This window comes from Anguilla anguilla, chromosome 2 (genome assembly GCF_013347855.1).
Source record: "Anguilla anguilla isolate fAngAng1 chromosome 2, fAngAng1.pri, whole genome shotgun sequence".
Lineage (NCBI taxonomy): Eukaryota > Metazoa > Chordata > Actinopteri > Anguilliformes > Anguillidae > Anguilla > Anguilla anguilla.
Genome location: NC_049202.1, coordinates 9,447,693 through 9,469,253, shown reverse-complemented (window position 1 = coordinate 9,469,253; position 21,561 = coordinate 9,447,693). Strand labels below are relative to the sequence as shown.

At 42.7% G+C, this 21,561-nt stretch overlaps 1 protein-coding gene across 7 annotated transcripts in view; it reads right to left on the bottom strand.

Annotated features, from left to right (window-relative positions):
• LOC118217054 (inactive phospholipase D5-like) overlaps positions 1-21,561 on the bottom strand; it is a 46,571-nt gene continuing 25,010 nt past the window's right edge. For 2 of the 7 annotated variants that reach the window (XM_035398832.1, XM_035398861.1), the window contains exons 2-10: positions 17,625-17,761; positions 14,977-15,157; positions 14,606-14,714; positions 13,143-13,270; positions 10,126-10,338; positions 7,410-7,546; positions 6,187-6,355; positions 5,501-5,591; positions 1-5,133 (exon numbers count right to left, since the gene is read on the bottom strand). In XM_035398832.1, coding sequence (XP_035254723.1) covers positions 4,865-5,133; positions 5,501-5,591; positions 6,187-6,355; positions 7,410-7,546; positions 10,126-10,338; positions 13,143-13,270; positions 14,606-14,714; positions 14,977-15,157; positions 17,625-17,761 — 1,434 coding nt within the window. In that variant the 3' untranslated portion in view covers positions 1-4,864. The remainder of the gene's footprint in view (positions 5,134-5,500; positions 5,592-6,186; positions 6,356-7,409; positions 7,547-10,125; positions 10,339-13,142; positions 13,271-14,605; positions 14,715-14,976; positions 15,158-17,624; positions 17,762-21,561) is intronic. The other 5 variants (XM_035398877.1, XM_035398871.1, XM_035398837.1 and 2 more) reach the window with 4 other exon arrangements.

The window sequence follows — 21,561 nt, the reverse complement described above, 5'->3', positions numbered from 1 at the left end:
TTCATTAAATAATGTTCGTTTATTAAGAGTCCAGTAAAAAGTGAACATATCAACATAGTTAATAAGCATTCAGAAGATTATATAATAAATTTACTTTGCGTTGCAGTTTAAAATCCACTATATTGCAAAAAGGCTTCAGCCAGGGTTGTAGTTGCTAAAGGCAGGCCATGCAAACAGGTAGCATGCCAGGTTTGATAGTTAGCTACAGATAAATTAGTAAGAACCATATTTAAGCATTCAAAATGCATAGCAATCAATGCATTCAAGTGTAAAATCATCTCAGGGAGTCTATGCCTCTATTAAAAATTTAATATATGTCAAAATAGGTAAATCTTTCTAATACAAATATAAGGCATATATTCTGTATTCTACGTCAAAACGTGACACATATTGCAAAAGTATATATACCTTTTGCTACTTTTGTATATTAAATGTTATGCATATATCGCACAATATATTATGTGCAATTGTGCAATGCATTCTACAATATATACATGCCATGTAAGATATGGAAGGGGCAATGGTTCATCTATTGACACGTTACATTTTTTTTTGTAAGGGCAGTCCACCAGCAAGTGGACACCATTAAGTGAACAGAACAAAGCAATGGAGTGACAAGCCCCAGAGCACTGAAACCAAGACACACACACACCAGTAATCTCAACCTTACAACCCTCAGCAGCAAAATTTCTATTATATTCTGTACACAAAATCCATCACTGTCCCCTGGAAAGGACAGATGTGCAGTGCTCTTATTTATTAAGCACACATATGACCCAAAATGGCACATCAATAAAATCCAAAGATCACAATCTGGCAGCAGTCCAATGGAAGCGCTGTAATATGATGGGTTACCTTTGGACAGGAATCGTACATTCTGTCACATGACCTTTAATAATTTGTTTCTCAGTCATACTTAAAGGTTCAAGGCTAGTTTACGAAGACCAGAGATATTTACTTTGGAGCTCGTTAGGACCGAGGCATATTGATACATAAGTGAAGAATGCTATGATTACTATTCAGACAAAATGGACCAATAAAATGAAAACACACACATGCACGCCATCACTTCCAGTAGCCTGACTTTCAATGGTTGACTTTGAACATGGCAAGGAAAGCCTAATGATTTTGCAAATTTCTGTGATATTTCTTACATTGGAGTTATTCTGGGGACAATGCTTTTGTTACAACTCAAGGTGGCACTGGTGAGCCACATTATTAGATCATATGCCAGCTGTCAAGGAACACCACCCAGCAATAATATTTAAGTCTATTACAACTTTGACTGGCTTGGTGTCAATAGTCAAACTACTGTGTACATCCTATATGGTTATGGAAGATAATCTATACTATGTATCACAGAATATATACTAGAATTATTATTATTATTATTATTATTATTATTATTATATGAAAAAATACTGCTCTTTGCAGAATATTCTAAAGTTAACATTTTAAAGTGACAGCAAGTTTGTATGGCTGACTTACACTGATTGGGTGAGAAGATTTTTCCCCTGATCTAACATCTTTTAGACAGTTCTGATGATATTAAACAATTATGATCTGTGATGACCCTTAGAAATGCCATCTGCCCAAAAGTAGGCCAGTTAAAATGGCATGAAACATACCAAAATGTTTGTACAAAGCGTTCTTCAGTTATAAAATATCAATTCAATATTGAAACACCACTCCTGCATGGCACTTCTGTGGAAGAGCTTGTCATTAATACATTTCCTGCATGTAATCAGATCAGCAGCTACGACACTACATTCCAAGGCATGTGATCAAGAAAAGACACATTTTTGTCTGATAAAATATGAAACAGCAAATGACTTTGTTCCAAAGAAAGCTAGTGGTTATATTGGTCAACACAAAAGTGAGAGGGGGGAAAAAATACATGGTTTTACTTTATATAAAAATGTGAAAACACGAATGTAGAAAATACCAGTACTAAGAATGTCATTTAAAAAGATATTCTTTCTTTCAAGAAAGATGTGGTTTACAAAATAACATTATAGTTTGTATCTGATGTTAAAAAGCACATACAAATGTAAAAAACAAATAAATAAAAAGTTTTTGGTCAGAACAAGATCCAGAAACAAAGCCTAATGTTCTTTTCTTTTCAATACATAGGCTTTCGGAACAACCAATAAGAGAGAAAACGTACAATCAGTGTAATTTTTTTTTACCATAATCACATAAAAGCTATATATTAAATATGGGTGCAAATAGGACTGCACGTAACACAGATAAATATCAATGTGTCTATCAATGTTTGAGCTTTCTTCTGTTTCAGTTTAGTCCATTCCAGAAATTCATTCTATTCATGAACTGAATGTGCTCCTAATGTTTGAATGAGGATTTTTCAATGAATTAACTGAACTGAACTGGTCCTGTCCTGAACTCTGGGATATCAACATATAAACCACTTTCTGGAAAACAGTACTTTAATAGGAGAAAAATTAAGGCATCAGAAAAAATGTGTTCAATGCCATGATTTCCCTGCTATAATCGGTGATTTCTCAGCACAGGTCTTTCACGTATAACCATTTCAAAGTTCTGAATTTTTTTGCATTGTGTTTCTTTAACATTGTCACATAGGTTCTGAAAGAGTAGTATATGTTGTGCATCAGTTTAGTAGAACTTAGCTGTTCTCATTGCACAGATATCAGATTAGGTCTGATGTGATTGAAATGGGCAGACATTTTGTTGTGGTGATTTCATAATACAAACATTACCTTCCCTGTATTGATTCATTCTGTGATATATATGTATATGTACAACTAGTCTAGTCTTTAGTTGATACTATGTAAACGGACAGGTGTTTGCATGGCAGTTACTTTACGTAAGAGTACAGTTTTTTAAAAATAAAACCATGCACAATTCATGCAATCTAGATTAATAGGCCTGCATTTATGATCAGTCTGTTTATGTTTCATTGTAAAATAAATCACCCGATAAACAGACGTGCACTTTAACACCCTGCAAAACTACTGCCGTTATAAAAGCAAAAGCGCCCACCAGCGCCAAATCATATTTCGAAAATAAGGGACAGGGATGGAGAATCAATTTGTACGCAATGTGACATTTGATTTTAAAAATCATTACTTTGTGAAATATTTTAAAGAACGGTTTGGCAGTAAACACGTTTCACTCAGAAAAATCAAGGTCTTCAACTGAAAATGAGGGAGAAAGATAAACACAGTTTACCCATCCCAGCAGTACCTCTCCGGGAATCCAACAGTCAGGGATAGAACCTCTGCCTTCCCCAAATTAATTCCACACACTAACTGCAAATGTATTACACATCCCTTTAACGCCTTTTACAGTTACTTTTATTTGGAGTGTTTAAAGCTTATTTGACCTTATTATACATTATTTTGAGTGTCATTATTTTGACTGTTCCTTAGCCAGTGCTCAAAGTAGAGACCTTTATATGGCATTTCCATTTTAGAAATATAGCAATAGAGCCTCAATTTAAAAAAATGCACCAGGTTCAGTACACCATCTCAGATGCCAAAATGCCAGGAATTATTTTAATGGAAATGTTTGAGCTTTTAGGAGCTGGATGTGTGTGCGCGTGAGATTGGTCGTCATTTTGTGTGACCCATGAAACTCTGGTATTTTAGGGCTATTGCTGTACCTCCTTACTGCACAAAATCACTCCACTATCTTTGGCTGACAGTTTACATGTGCAATACATTGTCTGACCTAACAGTACTACCACACTCAGGGCTCCATACAGTAATAGTGTGTGGCAATGAATGAAATGTACAGATGTTTTGGTGATGACTAAAATGGACTGAAGTTTTGCTGACTAAAATGGACTGAGCCTTTGTTGATGACTGAAATGTCCTGGGGTTTTGCTGACTAAAATGAACTGAGCCTTTGTTGATGACTGAAATGGCCTGGTGTTTTGCTGACTAAAATGGACTGTGCCTTTGTTGATGACTGAAATGTACTGGGGTTTTGACGATGACTGAATTGGACATAAATGCTTTGCTGGGAACACAAAGGTAGCACCTCTGTCCTGCAATAAAAGGCAAATTCAGGAGATTCAGGAGCGAGTTTTGACTGAAATTAAACTCCAAGGCCATGAATGTAATGACAAAAGGTCATTTTACCCGTTTAATCTAAGTGTGCTTTTAGAGAATTTGTATAAACCAGATCTCAAATTTTAAGCAAGGAAAGCCTTGTCATGTTTATCCATCCAATAATGTATTCTACAATGGTGTAAAAGTGGGCACTACAGGGACCTAGAAAATATGTGAACAAAGGCAGGCCATGACTGTTATGCTGGAAGCTGTTTTTACAATATTTTTAGAGATATATCCCATAGAACAATACACACTATGCTATATTGCAGCAGTATTGTTGTTTAAAAATCACTGTCTTATGCTTATTTTCTGTTCACCCTGTCCTGAGGGAAATGTGTGTGGGTATTTCATGGAACGGTGCTGCTGATTTAGGTTTCTGTGATGACCGTGAATGAGTCTCCAAGCCGACGTTTGGAGAGAATCTATCACTGTGCTGAGGAGCCCATGGGTTTAAAGCACTCCGTGTGAATAATGAACTGACGCTACATAGAAAAAAAAGCCTCTTTCACAATAAGTAGCCTACAGCAATGTGAACCCGCGAAATACACTCCAAAGCCAGGTTTTTGCCCTGGAACCATGACTCGGTGTTCTGTGGAAAGGTCCGGTTTGGCACAGGTCTCATCCGTGACCCAAACAGAAGGAACAGAGCCTGAGGCACCTTCGAGTCTCAGAACAACTAAAGGAGGTCAGCGGTCAAGCCCTGCAGGGTCAAAGGTCACAGCTTAAAGGGAACATGACTTTCAGACGAGGCCGGGCGTAAGGTGAGATCAGAGGGAGGCGTTGGAGGTCTCCTTGCTCTCTCTGCTCTCCGGGCGGGTCTTGAGGGGGGGCGGGAGGCTGACCCGGCTCTTGCTGCACTCCGGAACCTTGTTGGCCTGGAGGCTCTTGGTGTAGCGGGAGTACCAGTCCCTCTCGAACGCGGCCTTCAACTGCCCCACGATGGTGACAGCCCTCCCCTCCGGATCTTCAGTCTGGCTGATGACTAGCCCCGCCCCCGCGTTATATGCAAACTCGTTTCCCACCCAATCAAAGTTCCCTGAGACAAAAACGGGAAGCAACATCTGGTCAGTCTGTCAATCTATCTGTCAATCAGTTAATCAATTGGCATAACAGTCACTCAATCAATAAATCAAGCAATCAATTTGCCACTCAGCCAATCAATGAATTACACAGTTAGTCAATTCACTAATTAAACATATCATCCTAACAATGAAGATACGTCAAATTACAGCCTACCACTGGCTTTCAATTTCCTGAAGCACATCAACTATATCATCTAGAAATGAATAATGGGCAGATAAAGACCAAACATTGGAAACACACAACTGTGCAGACACTCACACAAACATGCACACACAGGCAAGCACGTACGCACACACACACAAACACACGCAAACCCTTACCAATATACACTGCACTGTCTGTCACCATGTACTTGTTGTGGTTGATTCCTTGCACAGTGCCATTCCTAAACTCTCTGGGGCTGAAGAATTTCTGTACACAGAACACAGAAAAGCAGGTCAATACATCTCTGCCAGACGAGATTACCTGGAGAATGCAAATACTGTATGAATATTTTGCTCACGGATCACTCAGAATAAAGACTGTGCTGGAATGCATCTCATAATGTGGAGGGGACTTGGTGTGACAGATATACTCTATATTTTTTTGTGGAAAATATTTCAGGGTCAGCAGGCCAGTGTGGGAGTGGGAACATTAGAAGAGGTGTCCCCCAGAATGTGCACAACCGCCTGTCACAATTTTCCCTCTTTGAAGTCCAACCAGATGAGCTGCCCAGTTACTGCTCTGTACTGCATGCCTGATGCAGTTCCTTAACATGTTCAGGGGTGTAGTGGGTTAGGGTGTGTTCTGTTTTCAGAGATGGGTCTGAGACCATATTCAGGTGTGTTCAGGTGTGTTCAGCCGTGTTCAGGTGCGTTCTGGAGCCATCAGGTGTGTTCAGATTTGTTCAGGTATGACAAGGCACATTCAGGTATGGTCTGGCATGTTCAGGTGTGTCCAGGCGTGTTCAGGTGTGCTCAGGTGTGTTCAGGTATGTTCAGCTGTGCGCTAGCTCGTCTCCACTCACCACCTCCAGGGTGCAGTTGGGCAGCTGCATGCAGAGGGTCTTGAGGGACCAGACGAAGTTGAAGGTGAGGGGGTTGGTGTGCCTCCAGCAGCTGATCAGCAGCCGCACCTTGATTCCCCGCAGGATCAGCGCCTCCCGCAGCATCTCGTCAATCAGAGACCAGTACCTGCTGGTGCAAACCAGTTTGGACCGGATCAAGAGCAGCTTCACAACTCCATAACACTCACAACAGATAACACATTAATCATGCTCAGTTTGACTAATGTTTTAGCTTGTTTGCTAGCTCACAGGCTAATAAGCAAAGGTTGTCTGACTAATGTTTTGTCCCCTCTACAATACACAATCCCCCCCACAAATTTTGATCCAGTCTGCAAATCAATCTAAATAATCAATTAAATCTGCCCCCTAAAAAGTGCAGACATTTATATTACATTTATTATATTCTGTAGCAACGCAGCATTGGAAAAAGGAGATTCCCTCAACTCTCACTGGCTTTAGGCAATGTACATTTAAAAAACCTGTCTCACACAAGTGCTTCCAACCTGGAAGTTTACAAGAAGTATCATAGCAACACCCCCCCCCCCCCAATTCGCTTTCCATAATAGTAGTACATGTCTGCCACTTGACTTCATTCACAGTTTTCTACATGGCCCTCACTATGATTGAGTTTGACATTCCTGATTTAGGCAGTACACTAAGTCTAAAACCATCAGGTTAGGAGATCAGATCAGGTAATATTCTGTGGGGCTCAAAAAGTGCAGTTTTAGAGTCCCATTTTAACTCTACTCCACGCCCTAAAGCTACTTCAGGAAGCAGAGAGCTGCTGTAATGGATGTTCTGCTCAGACTGTGCAAGATGGTCTGTCTGAGCCAGAATGAGCTCATTTATCCTTCACTGTGGTCCAGCTGAGCAGCTCAACACATGAACACCCAACCCTGGCCTTGGAAAACTGCAGCGTCTACTGCTTATATGAAAACATAATGTCATGTCATACAATGACATTATGTTTTCATATAATGATAATAATTGTTATGATAATTAATAATATAATGAGTCGATTCAAAGCAGGTGAGGTGAGTTACCAGTGGAATCCATGCCTGTAATTGACAACTTAAGTGTTGAGGAACAATATAAACAGCAGACCCAGCTGGTCCAGGATGAGAGCTGGTTTGACCTGAAGAGGTGGTTAATGGTAGCTATGTTCCCCAGGGAAGGGTGCTGACCTGTGTGAGCTCCTCTTGACCAGCGGCAGGTAGTCTGTGATGGAGATGTAGATGAACCTCTTGGCATCCAGGATCACACGGTAAATGGCATCGATGTCTCTCGTCCGATCTTTTGGGCAGAAGAGATCCGGAGAGCTCTGCAGCACAGCCAGGATGAAACACACACACACACACACACACACACGTACATGAACATATGCACAAGCACACACATGCATGCATGCATGCACAGACACCCACACAGACACACACACACACACGTTAAATTACATTTGGAGTTGATGCGCAGCGAGAAATGGAAATCATTCATAATTCCATGGGAGACACAGGTGCCCACGAAACCGTAACCACGGCAGCCAGCACCGAAGCCCCACTCAACGCCATGCGCCTTCTCCTCCATCCACATCAATCCACATTACGGTCCATGATAATTTCCTCAACGCAACGGCGAGGCGGGACCAGTGTTATCTTTCAGCGCCATTGACAGTTATTTCTGCCAAAGCGTCAAAGCGTTATTTATGCACGCTCCCCCCTCCAACCCACCCCCCCAGGGCCGAAATCAATTCCCCTAACCTTGAGCTGCTGTAACATGCAATTCGGTTTGAGGCATGCATGTCAGGGGCTCTCAAAACGCATCCGTCAGGAGAGCACTTAATCAGGGAGGCTGAGGAGGGCTGAGCCCAGGGGGACGCTAACGCGCGGCGGCTAACGCGCGAGCGATCGCGTTTCCAACCGCAACTCGGGGGGATGATGGATGTCCAGCGCGGCTCTGATGTACACCGTGTCAGGAGCCGGCGGGCGAGACTCATTATAGCCGAATTAAACCCCGCCGCTCAGGCTCAGAAGCCCAGCGACGTCTGTTTTCGGCTAAGTGCACGCGCTGGTCTTCATCATCCGGCCCTCAAAACACCCTCGCCTTTTATTTTCTCTCTCCGCTGCGAAGGCTCTGACAGGTTTTATAAAACATGCAGCGGTTCCCCTTTCCCGCCGCTGCTGCCTCCTGTTACGCCTGAGATTTAGGGGCTAATCAAACGTGACTGCCCGCCGCGAGATTGGTTGTTCCTTGTCATGCCAGACAAATCGATTTGGAAAACACATTCATATTTCACTGGAAATAATCCTTCTCCACGCAGTCCAATAATAAACAATACTTTAAAACAGTTTTAAACACTGTTTCAAGAGGTCCCAACAAAGTGGAACTTCCAGCTTCTCTGTATACTGGCAGCAAATACACGGTTGATTAAAAAGACAAAATTGTTTGCTAAATTTACGTCCACAATCTGAAATACTAAATTCTGGATCCACTCACACTATTTAAATAAACCATTATGATTTATAATGGATGGAAGGTATGAACCATTTATTCAATTCATATTGCTTTATTTGCAATAGAGTTTTGCTATTGAAAATGTATGTGAATGCCTTAATAATTCGTATACTGGGACAGAGGGTCAAAGGTCACCGTATCATTCACTGTTCTGAACACCAAACCCTAACATGCCAGCTGGTCCGTCACCAGAAGTGTAACTGGCTGGTTTGGAATCCCTCCAATGAAAATGTCCAGAATGATTACATCATCAACTGGTAAGCAGGCCAGAAAGCTCTCAGCATTAAAACAGGGCAGGCGGACTTAAATAATAATAATGTGGAGTACTACGAGATGAGATTTATATATAATAAGTTACACGTTGTTTGGAATACAAAATATTTTATGTGTAAACTGTATGTGGAAATCAGCAGAATTGTGTAAATGAATAAAGTGGGCCAGAAGGCTACAAATAATTTAAAAAAATGGTTCTTGGAGTTTCTTCAAACATTTTCTTGCAGCTGAATAAATTAAATTTAGGCTTTGAACAAACACTGATAGTACTACTGTATAACAACTTAAAAGGCTTCCAGGGCTTGTTTCACCTGAGCAGCAGTTCACTGTTTTGGCCAGGGGAGAAGCAGCCTTCTCTTTGTAATTTCCTGTGGAGGCTGCAAACATGCCAATAATGTAATGGCAGGACATCTAATTCGGAGATGGTGTATTTGGCTCCATCCACACAAATACCCACTCTACCATTCATCCACATCAGGGGATGAGATAGAGAGAGATCTCTGTCTTGGTGGCTACAGGACACTTTGAGAAAAAGTTTTTGACTAAGACGCCTGCAGCCATCATCTCTCTGTTTTAATGTCCTAAAAGTAATTAATATTAATAGATTTTAATGAAGTATATGAAGCAGACGACATGACTAATTTGTCCATTAATGTGATATTTTATAAAAATGGCCCAAAAGTGAATAATGAGTCTAACAAATGACTGCGAACTTCACAAAGGTGTGTTCGTCTGTGCAGATAAATGCGCACATAAGAAGCGGGAAAAAAGATCTCAAAGTAAAATTAAGACTGAATCTAAACTATTAGTTAAAAATGAACAGTCCAAATCAAATATGCATAAGTGAAACCTGCCAAATTTACATTCAGCCATGAGTGGTGAAGAGACTGGATCTACTGAAAGCCAGCATGTATGGGGGCTGGTCCTTGGGATCGTGTGTGAAAGCATGGGCTCAATTTAGCTTGGACAGTAAGAGGAACTCACAGACACAAAGAGAGGAACTCACAGACACAAAGAGAGGAACTCACAGACACAAAGAGAGAAACTCGCGGACATAAAGAGAGGAACTCACAGACACAAAGAGAGGAACTCACAGACACAAAGAGAGGAACTCACAGACACAAAGGCGCGTGCGCTGCTGTCGTTGAGGAGCAGAGAGAGGGCGTTGTCCTTGTTGTACAGGCCCGTCACCCTCTTGGACCAGATGGAGGGAATGTAGTCCTTATACTCCAGCTGCCAGTACAGGCTAAATATCCTGTCCAGGTCCAGCACCAGGCAGCTGCAGTCATAGATGATCACCCCCAGCTCCTTCATCTGTCGAACATTCACCTACATTTACATTCAGGCATTTAGCAAGTGCTCCTACAATAGCACACACATAAAGGCTAAAGGCTAAAGGCTTACTCAACAAGCACAGCTCAGAACCAGCAGTGGTAGTCAGTACTAAATGTGTCAGTATTGCTAGCTTTAACTTACCTTCTTTGCCAGTATACCTAGAGACCATTTGTGCTTCTCAAGCCATTTTTTTCTAAAAGCAATAGCGTCAAAAATTTTGCAGCTTTTAAGAATTTACCTGGTGACTTCAGTGATTTTGCTGACCGTGAACAGATACCCTTATCCAGAGCAACTTACATCACAGACGCAAGCATAAAGATTGGGGATGGAAGAGCAGGAATTCCCCAGAGGGGGAGAGTACAGTCCTCAGAAGGGCAGCAAGTGCAAGAAGTGCAGACGCAATTTATAACTTGTCAACTAACATAATGAGCACTGAATGAATTCATTAAAACAAAGACAAAAACTACCCTAATGAGCATTAAACTACATTAAACAAACAGCAGCAAAGACTCACAGGCTCTAAAAACAACAATATCCTTGAATGGGGGGTGGGGGGGGGCAGCAATGTCATCAGCCAAATGAACCCCCCCCCCCCCACACATACCCCCTCCTTGCCATTTCAGCTCATTCACACTTTCATGCAGCTTTCCAATTTTTCGACACATCAAAATGTTTTCGAGTGAGTTTGAGCAACAAAGCCAATCACTGGTGACATCCCGTGAAAGTAATCTGGAAACTACACAGCACCCCCCCCCCCCCCCTTCCCCCTACCGATCACCCCTCCTAGCACCCCCCCCCCCCCTCACTGGGGGTGAAATCAGGACACGGGAGAAGCAACACCATCCCTCAACCTCAGCTTTTACGGTTGTTTCAAAGACTTTTCCAGATTAATATCATCTATACAAACACGCTTAGGAGAAAGCAATCGTTCTCTGGGTGACTGAATTGCAGTGAGGTTTTTCTGGGATTATAGCTCCATATTACTTTTCTCTCCATCTTTCCTTCTCTTGTTCTTCCTCTCCCCCACTCTCTTTTACTCATAATCTACCCTTCTCTCCCCTCTTCTTTCTCTCTTCCACACTCTCTCTCTCTCTTTCCCCGTTTCTCCTCTCTCTCTCTCTCTCCACCTCCTCATCTCTTTTTTATGCTCTCTCTTTTCTCCTCTCTCTCCCTGGCAGGACTCATTTCCAGTGACGCTAAATCAAAAGAAGATTATTCTGCAGACATTTCAAAGGTAGAGTTGGAGATGGAGGGAACTCATCTGCCTGTTCTTTGTAGTTTACACCTTGTAGATTAGTCACATCTGCTCTCAGAAGTTGTAATAAGCAGACCTGCACTAGTCTTGACCTGCAGGCGTAGAGAAGCAGGCGTACTGCTGTCGAGTTCATGCGGAAGCCTCTCTGCGTTTCGACTTGAGCAGATGAGAAGGCCGATATCCATGTAAACTGGTCCCTATTAGTGCTGTACATTGGTTATTTAATTGGCTTTAATTGGTTATTAAATGCAAACACGCAGGGGGGGCTTTTTCATTATACATTGGTCTATTTGTCATCCATTTGATCATTGATCCAGCTCCCTCAGCTCCCCCCATTTATCTCCTACATTAAAATTTGTGCTGGTTTAGAGCCTTATTTGCATTTCCCTTACCTCCCGTGTTTCTTTTTCATCTCCAAACCTGCCCCTCCTCTCTCCCTGCCAATGTTTTGTTGTTGTGCTTGTGTTGACTCTGCAGTCCAGCAGTTAAACTCACTCACACACTGAGTCAGAAGAGGACATGAATGTGCAGCTTGTGCAGGCAGACTGCAGGAGCCCAGCTGACCAAAGGGGGGTCGCTGGTAAGCGATCAGACACAGATATCCCACTGACTTAACCCCTCCCTCCCTGGGGGATGCTACAGGGAGCACCTAAGTGGAACAGTGCCTTAACAGACAACAGACCATGGGGCCCATCCACACAGTGGAACAGTGCCTTAACAGATACCAGACCATGGGGCCCATCCACACACTGGAACAGCGCCTTAACAGATACCAAACCATGGGGCCCATTCACACACTGGAACAGTGCCTTAACAGATACCAGACCATGGGGCCCATCCATACACTGGAACAGTGAGTGCCTTAACAAGATGAGGCACTCAGCAGGACCCACAGTATTCTGTGATTCAGAGGCAGTGCAACACGGCTCTAACTAAATCACGTCAAGCGGAGACAGATCTCAGCTGCTCCGGTGGGGTCGTCTGGTACACAGTGAGTAATCCAGTGTGACAGAGTGACATGATTTTGAGAACAGAGACACATTTCTTCACTCCGCCCCTTGTACCACAAAAGTAGACAGGCTCAGTATCTGCCTGCCAAATCTTATTCCGCCCCTCTGACTGATCACTGCAAGCTTGAAAGAGAGACATTTTTCAGCAGTTATCCAAGGTGACTTAGCAGCTATACATTTTTTATATATTGTAAAGCTAGAAATGCATTGACACAATTCAGATGGAGGTGTAAGGTGGATTCTTGGGAGGTCTTTGGGGGTTTATTGGTGAGTTTGGGGGTGTAAGAGCATGTTTTGGGGAGTATAAGGGGCTGTTTGTAAGGATGTAAGGGGGTTTTGGTGGTATAATGTAGGTGTTTGGTGGTATAATGTAGGTATTCAGTGGTATAAGGTAAGTGTTTGGTGGGTTTAGGGGGTGTTTGGGGGGGGTATAATGTGGTGTTTTGGTGCGTAACTGTGTATAAGGGGGTGCTCAGGGGTTTAAAGATGTGTTTGGGAGGTGTTTGGGGGTTTAAAAGGATGTTTGGAGGTACCTTAGATAGCGAGCGCCAGTCCATGCCCCCGCTCCCGATGTACATATGCTTCCTATCCACGACCCAGAAAGAGGAGTGGAACTGTCCTTTGGTTAGAGCCGTCATATTCAGGTAATGCACCTCTGCATCTGTACAGGTGAGGACAAATAACTGAGAAATGCCTCTGCAACTATACAGGTAAGGACAAATAACTGAGAAATGCCTGTTTACCTGTACAGGTACGGACAGGTAACAGATATGCACCTCTGCACTTATACAATCAAGAGCAGACTGAACCTCTACACTTGTACAGGTAAGGCAGCCGTGGAGGGTTTAGTTATTCATATTTTGAAAAATAAACACATTCAAAACCCTGGACTTCACACATACATCCGAGACACCCAGCACTGAACTGCGCGTCATCTAGAAAAGAGCAGCACGTTCTGTTCCCATCAAAAACGAGCGTGCCTGGAATGAAATGAGATGAACTCTGTTTGAATAACACAGAAATGAAGATCATGTTGGAGATGAAAGCTCAGACGAAATTAATATTATCTGTGACTGTCAGTCTCGCTGGTTCTCTGAAAGCATCCAAACAAGTGCCACGCAAGCTTTGGTCAAGGGCACGGTGCTTTGATCAAATAAAAACTTTTAGTATTCAGCACTTGAGAATGAACATCAATGGTTTGGATTTGCTCAAAACTGTATTCATTTATTGGATGTATTATTTTGCATAACCGTGGCATCGACAGTATCAAGTGGTTTACCATTGGGAAAACAATAATTTTAAAAATGTAAATTTGATACTTTTTAGCCTTTCCCCCTTTTCTGCCCAGTTTGGAATGTCTAATCATGCTCACGCTCATGCGACCTCACACCGTCATGAGTCGGAGGAAGACATTTCAGCAGCTCAACAGATCCACCTGCAGGCACTTTATTGACCAGCAGGGGTAATAATGAGCAGTGAGATGCAGTAATCCTGGCTGACTCGAGCCCTCCCGTCCCTGGGTGAAGCTAGCTCTAACTGTGCTTCATCCTGCAGTGCTGGTCCAGGCTCCATATCAGACTGTGAGGCCCGTTCATGCATTAGAACAGAGCCTGAACAAGATGAGCTACCCAGGAGCCACAAATTGTTTTTCCGCAAACTAGCTTTTTCCTTTAATTGAGGGAAAAAACTTCATATTTTCCTGTAGGCACAGAGAGGTTTAAAAAAACCTGAAAATAAATGATAAGTATCCAGATATGGGATCTTGTGAAAATGTTGATAATAATAATAAGTAGCTGTAATTAAACAGGAAGGATCAGTTAACTTAGCAGAAATTTAAACAGCCCCAGGTTCCAGAAGCACAAGCTGATGTCAGCACAAACACACGCAGCATCCATTTAAATAATGCTGTGCAATCTAACTGCATGCATTACTGAATACTCCGGTCATCACATGGCACAGGCCGGCGTCACGGCGACCAGGTACAGGTGAGACTCACTGCTCTCAGACAGAGCCCTCAGGTCAGCAGAGTCGACCAGGCCGCTGGCCACCTTCAGATCCACATGCCGGGATTTGAGCCTGAGGAGTCGCTGTAGGAGGAGCTGGCCCTGTAGAAAACACAGTTATGCTCCCATCCACAATAGAGCAATTAACAATTCCACTCCCATCCACAATACAGTAACTAACAATTACACTTCCGTCCACGACATCTAACACACAATTACACTCCCATCCACCACAACTAACACACAGTAACACTCCCATCCACAATCCCCTCCTTCTTTCTCTCTCTCCCCCTCCCTCCCTCCCTCCCTCTGAGATCACAATCACTGATGGAAGCACACTAAATTATGTACTGAGTGTCATTACCTGCTTGTCTGCGGGAGGACTGGACTCATCTGAGGAGTTCAGGGCCCAATCAGAAGAGACAATCTCCACAGAGCGACTGGCCCGGTCCAAAAGGGAGTGCAAGCCAACCACGAAAGGGAGGCTGGTGGTACCATTGTCAGAAAAGGTGAGGTCTTCCGGAATGTTCTCCACCAGAACTATCCTACCCACCAGGAGTGTTTAATGCAGAAAACATCAAAATGACAGAACAGTTATGGATCAGAACATCATTAACCTAATAATTAATCTTAGTCCAAGTTAAAAATGCAAAACAATATGTGAATATATTTATTAAGAATTTTATTTTATCATATACTAAAATATTTACAAAGAATCCAAACAACCACCTCCTAGTTTACACATTTCTACTTGCTTCAACTTTTAAAAATTCACAACATGGACTTTTTATGTTTTTGGCACCAATATACCCAAGGCATTCAATACACCACGATCACAAATGCACAGATGGAGTGATATCGATGGTTAGTGCATAACATCTGGATTATACTGTTCTTCCAGATGGAGAGAGGAGGGGCCAGGTAATGTTTGAGAAGTGTGACACTAAATCAGAAAGAATAAAACAGGAAGAGATCCAGGTTCCAGATTCCCTTTGAGATCACACGCATGCTCATCTCCAAACACCCCCGATTCAGTAAGCAGTCTCTACATTGGCTGCATTAAATATTTAAAGCACATATATAGTATAGTGAGGGAGAGCTTTATCGGGGTGAGCCTGGAAAGACTCCCGATTTAGGGGACCCTGGCAGTGAAAAGCATTTTGCTCAGTGCTTCACGAGCCACTGATTCAAACAGATAGCACAACAGCGGGAAGCAATTTATTTTCGGGAGCTGACGGACCAAAAAAATGTGAAAATATGAAAATTTTGGGAAGATATTCACCGTTATTAAAACACCCCCGCCCCCCCTCCTGGGAATTTGTTCACAGGTTTCCTGTGGCAGAGGGTAGTACATTCAATCCTCCGGCACATAAGATGCTACAGATTCTGGTTTCCTCTGACACCGCTAATCAATTCCGTGGACCAACTGGGGCAACCATCCCAGAAGGGGCACGGGGGGGGGGGGGGGGGGGGGGAGGATTAGCTAAAGGTCAATTCTGCACTGATATCAGAAGACGTTTGTGTTTGTTACACAGAGATGCTAATGTGTGGAACAGAGAGGCTAACAGATGGAGCAGGGACCACAGCAGAGAAAGAGCCACGGCGGGGGCTGAAACCCCCCCAATACCCTCCCAACCCCCCCCCCCGCCACCCCGTGGGGAGAATCACATCTGGGTCGAGAGCCGGCTGCCCTACGGACTGCGCCCACACGTCTTTCTTTTTATGAGGAAAAATCCCAAACTGCCGCAAGTTAACTGTGTGAAAGAGAAGTCGATAAAATGTATGAAATATTTCACACCGAGGCATTCCTATGAGACTCCATAGTTTTGTACTGTACTAGTCATGGATAAATGGGTGGGTAGGGTGGGTGGGGGGGCTCTGTATTCTGTGTGAACACACACATTAAAATATATGGGGAAATCAATACCTGCTTCCTGTAACAGCCTGACACACTTCGAGCCCCTGTGGTACAGCCTGCTGAGTTTAAATCAAATCCAAGCTTGATCTAAATGTCATCAGGCCAATGTTTGAACTAATGAAGCACTCAGTCTGAAATATGGGTGTGTTTGTTTGAATGATGAATTCTCTCCTTTGATGGTTATGTTTGTGTTAATGATGAACTCTCTCCTTTTATGGGTGTGTTTGGGTTTATGATGAACTATCTCTTTTTATGGGTATATTTGTGTTAATGCACATTTGTGCACATTCATTGTTAATTAAACTAACGCGGTTTACGTGAATCCCATACGGATTACCTGTAGTCAATCAGAGCTGAATTACACTAAACATTTTTCTGAGCAGCTAAAACTCTGTTGAGGTTTTTTCTAGGAGCAGCACTTAAGTTCACTATGATTGATTTAAAAGGCAGCAAAACATCTAATTAATTTGCTGTGTGAGACTTTAATTAATAGGTGGACTGACCTGAGGAAATCTTTAGCATTACACAGCGAGCTATTGATTGGCATGCCACTTTTTAGACAAGCCCTCAAAGGTTTCAGGGCTAAACCAATGAAAGGGAGACGAAAGTGCCAACAGAGAATTCAAGGTTACTGACAGGAGGAAAACAAACAAGATCTGGAAACGAATGTGTGTACCTGTTTGGGTGGATGAGTGTGTGTGTGCAGATATGTGTGTGTGTGTGTGTGTGTGTGTGACTGCGTGTATATGTGTGCTTGTGTGTGTGCATGTGTGTACAGCATGTGTGCGTTTGTAAGTATAAATGTGAGCACATATGTATGTATGCATTTATGCATGTGCATGCGTGTATGTAAAGTATATGCGGGTATGAGGGTGTGTGCGTATGCTGGTGTGTATGTATGTGTTATGTGTATGCATATGCTCTGTATGCGTGTGCGTGTATGAGTGCGCGTGCGTATGCTTGTATGTGTATGTATGTGTTATGTGTATGCATGCGTGTATGCATATGCTCTGAATGTGTGTGCATGTATGAGTGTGTGTGCACATGCATGTACGCATATGTATGCGTGTACGTGTGTATGCGTCATCTCTTACCGGCAGTCCCTGCTGCAGTTCTCCTCAGTGATGCCGTCCTCATAGTCTCCCCAAACGTCCACGGCGGAGAATATCAAGGCCACCAGAACGGCAAAACAGCAGACCAGTGCAAAGACCACAATGCATTTCTGCTGAGACTGCAACAGGAAAGAGAATCGATCCTTAATTATGAACATCCCAGCCTTAGCCAGGGGCCAGCTTAACTACATTACCCAGAAAACTCCAAATGACAGATGCATAACCTGAGGGCGGATAACTTTCAAGTTTTATAATAAATAAAACTCAGCACTTACAGTGCATTACTTTCATACATAAACCTATCAATCCTTAGCCATTATTAAAAGAGTTTTATTCTGTTACATAAGGCTTTATTTGTGCTGTAAATTCAGACGAGTTTCAGAGGAAAACCTAAACAGAAATAATGCCAGAGAGCAGCTGTTACAGCTCGATTTAGCCACTAGATCAATATCCTGTGTGCAGCTGGAAGCCGCATGAGGGTCCAGTGGGCAGACGATGAGGAAGGTGCGCCTTGGGGAGATGCATTAGAAAGTGAGATTGGGAAGGATGAACCCAGGCAATATATATCCCAGAGCAGGCACTCGACTTATGAACAATTCCCTGCCATCCTGCAATTTCTCCAGGGCAAATATGTAAGGCCTGTCTCAGGAATGAATGGGCACCGGCTTGCGCTGGATTGTTCAACATGTTGCTAAGGTATCAGGCAGGATTATGAGTTTGAGAGGGACCAGTGCCATTCTCCCCAAGGTATTTTAGTCATATAGCAATTCTGCTGTGCTCTTGGGGGGAAGGGGGGGGGGGAGGGAGATGCACACCGTCAGATGAGCATACTCCATCTCAAACCCTAGGACACCACAGCTCATTCAGTCCTTAAAAATGCATGGAAACAGGCCAGCCGTACAAGGCTAATATGGTGCTACGCAGTCAACGCATAGCAAGCGCATGTGAATAGGATACAGAGAAATACATGCCAATGCGATAGAGAGAAACGCATGTAAATGCGATGCGCACTGAGTCACCCTCTACCAAGACAAGTTTGAGCTCCAGGCCCTGCAGTTGGTAACATTTTAATGACTATTTGCTTATCATTTTAGTCATCAGTCAACAACTTTCCAGCATCAGCCGGATAAAGATCAGAGAATGACAGCCCCTTTAAACTCAATACCATCCCTGGGATCAGTACATATTCGTACATTTTGAACAGTGCATTCAACAGGAAATTATACAAGTTGTCATTCATAACTCATTTTTAACAAGCTGATATTGCAGCACAGACATCTCCGTGTGAACCTCATCTAAGCTTTATAAATTGTAAATGTCAAGCAGAGGGGCAGTGACTTGGGTTAATGCCAGATTTCAAACCCCGTGCTCATTTTACTCACACACCAACACAAAAGAGAAAACAACTGCATGGGCATTTTTGGGTTAATAACTGATTGGGAAGGTATAGCTGTGCTTTGTGCTACTTTCATCAGGAGATTCATCTTGGAGCACAGAACCATAGATAGAACTATAGATCATTTCCATTCACTGCCTCTTACAGGCATTGCCCTTATCACTAGCATTACCATAGAGATTACAGGCTCAATCTAGATTTTCTTACCAATCTGTGGTTTGTATGCATGGCCTATAATGCATATAATTAAGCAACCATTGAAACAAAATGGCCAGACTTTAAGTGCAAATGCGCACACACCTCAGATAAAAGAGGCTCCCCAACATACTGAGTCTAAAATTCTGTTAATTAGCAAAACATATTAATTGCCTTAATTATCTGTGAAGAGTGAAGAATGTTCATTCATTAATTAGCATAAAGCAAAATGAGACCTTCTCAGCGTAGGACGGAAGCTATCATTAATTTGAGCATAAAATGTAGATGGTAATTTGAACAGAACTGAATTGTGAACTACGGTAGAGCTCAAAGACAGAAACAACCTTTCGGTGCTGGCTCATTTTGACATTGGGCTGACAACATCTGCGACCCAGGTCAAGCTGCGGACGAACCGTGATTTTAAAAGGTGACTTCTCTTCCTTTTTTTGTGCGAGCAATTAAAAGTTCTTTCATGTACTTAGAAAAAAATGAACAGATAAAACCTTAGAGGAAAAGAAGACAGGAATAAGACAATTCAACTGAAGCATCATTAAAATGAATTTACAGAGTGTGGACTGTATGCATGTTCAGCAAAATTCTCACTGTAATACCAACTCTGACATAGTAACTTTTACACTGATAGAGTACCTTTTACACTAAGGGTACCTTTTACACTGATAGAGTACCTTGTACACTAATATAGTACCCTTTACACTAAGGGTACCTTTTACACTGATAGAGTACCTTGTACACTAATATAGTACCCTTTACACTGATAGAGAACCTTTTTACATGAATAGAGTACCTTTTACACACATAGAGTAGCTTTTACACTGATTTCACTGGGATCTTTGGCCAATCAGAGACGTTAATCGATCAAGGAACCATCAATCAACCAACAGGCAGTAAAGAAACCCAGCAGCTTGGCCAGCCCCGAGGGCCACATCTGAGCATCTCTTTGAGTTCATCTGCATGCAGGTAACACGGACGCGCGCCCCTTTAGCGTACGCGGGCGGCGTGCGGACCGAAAAAAACACACGAAAGCAGGTCCAGCAGCTGCACGCTCGCGTCATAAAGAACGCAGCTGTCACTTCAAAGTTTCAAACTATCAAATAAAAAAACTGACCGAATGTCACATCGCAGATGGCACTTTGCTAGCCAACCTTCGAAATGCCTCAATAAAGAAAGTAGTAAAAGACTGAAAGTAGCCCTCTGAAAAAATACAATTAAAACAAAGTACAACTGATCCACAAATTTCAGTCATTCTGCAGTCATGGATCACAGTGATATAGTGCATATCCGATCACCAGCATCAATGTGAGTGATCTTCCTGCCTCAAAGCTTTGGAAAACTAAATACTTTGTTTTCCTCCTGGGTACAGTAATGCATTTATAATTGCTATGCTAATTAGCCCACAGTGTATTGATCTACAAAAGGCAGAACTATGGTTCTTTGAGTTGGCAACAAACTCTCCAAAATCATCACATTCAGGCCTCTTCCTGGGCTTAGATAGGGCAGATTTATCAGAGAGCGCACGTAGAGGCACTGGGGAATTATGTTTGTGTTACAATTACATTTTTGCATGTGTACTCACTGCTACAACAGCGGGATATTTATCAACAGCAATTATACCTGCAACCTAATCCAGAGACAAACGTTTAAATACCCCACAATGCAATTCCGTTAGACGCCTCAATCAATAACGCGTATGCAATTAGAGAGGGGCATGGTGACTCATTTATCATCTGCGTGCACAAATTCTAAATTTAATCTTAAAATTTGAACATCTGATTCATCCTTCACAAATATGAATTGTATTAAAACAAGGAAATACTAAATTTGATTGCTCTGAAATTGCACTCCTTTCAAAGGTAGAGGCATTTGAAAATAACGAAAAAAAATTAAACTTCATAGCATGCAGACCGCCAGCATTCACAATGTGTTGAGCCGTTTGTTCAGCAGCAGAGGTTCAGCAGAAGGTAAAGAAGAACCACAGCCAAGCTCTGCAAGCAGACGTGCGAGAAGGTGTGAAAAAGAGACACTGCTTTTAATAAAACAAAAAACCTTGGGAGGAGGACCGGAGGCGTGGAATCAGCAGTTTCGCCTCGAGCAGCGGACGACACGGCGTTCCGCGCGGGGTCGAGCGCGCTCCTGTTTTTAGAAAAATAACGCTCGGCTGTACACGCCCACATAATCAAGAAACACACTTGAGGCGTCCAAACCTCGACTAATTACTAACGTTCAGACAGCTTACCAAAAAGGGAACCGAGGACGATACCTGAAGGGTCTTAATTTAGCTTTCATTCCAATTACAGAAAAAGAACCCCC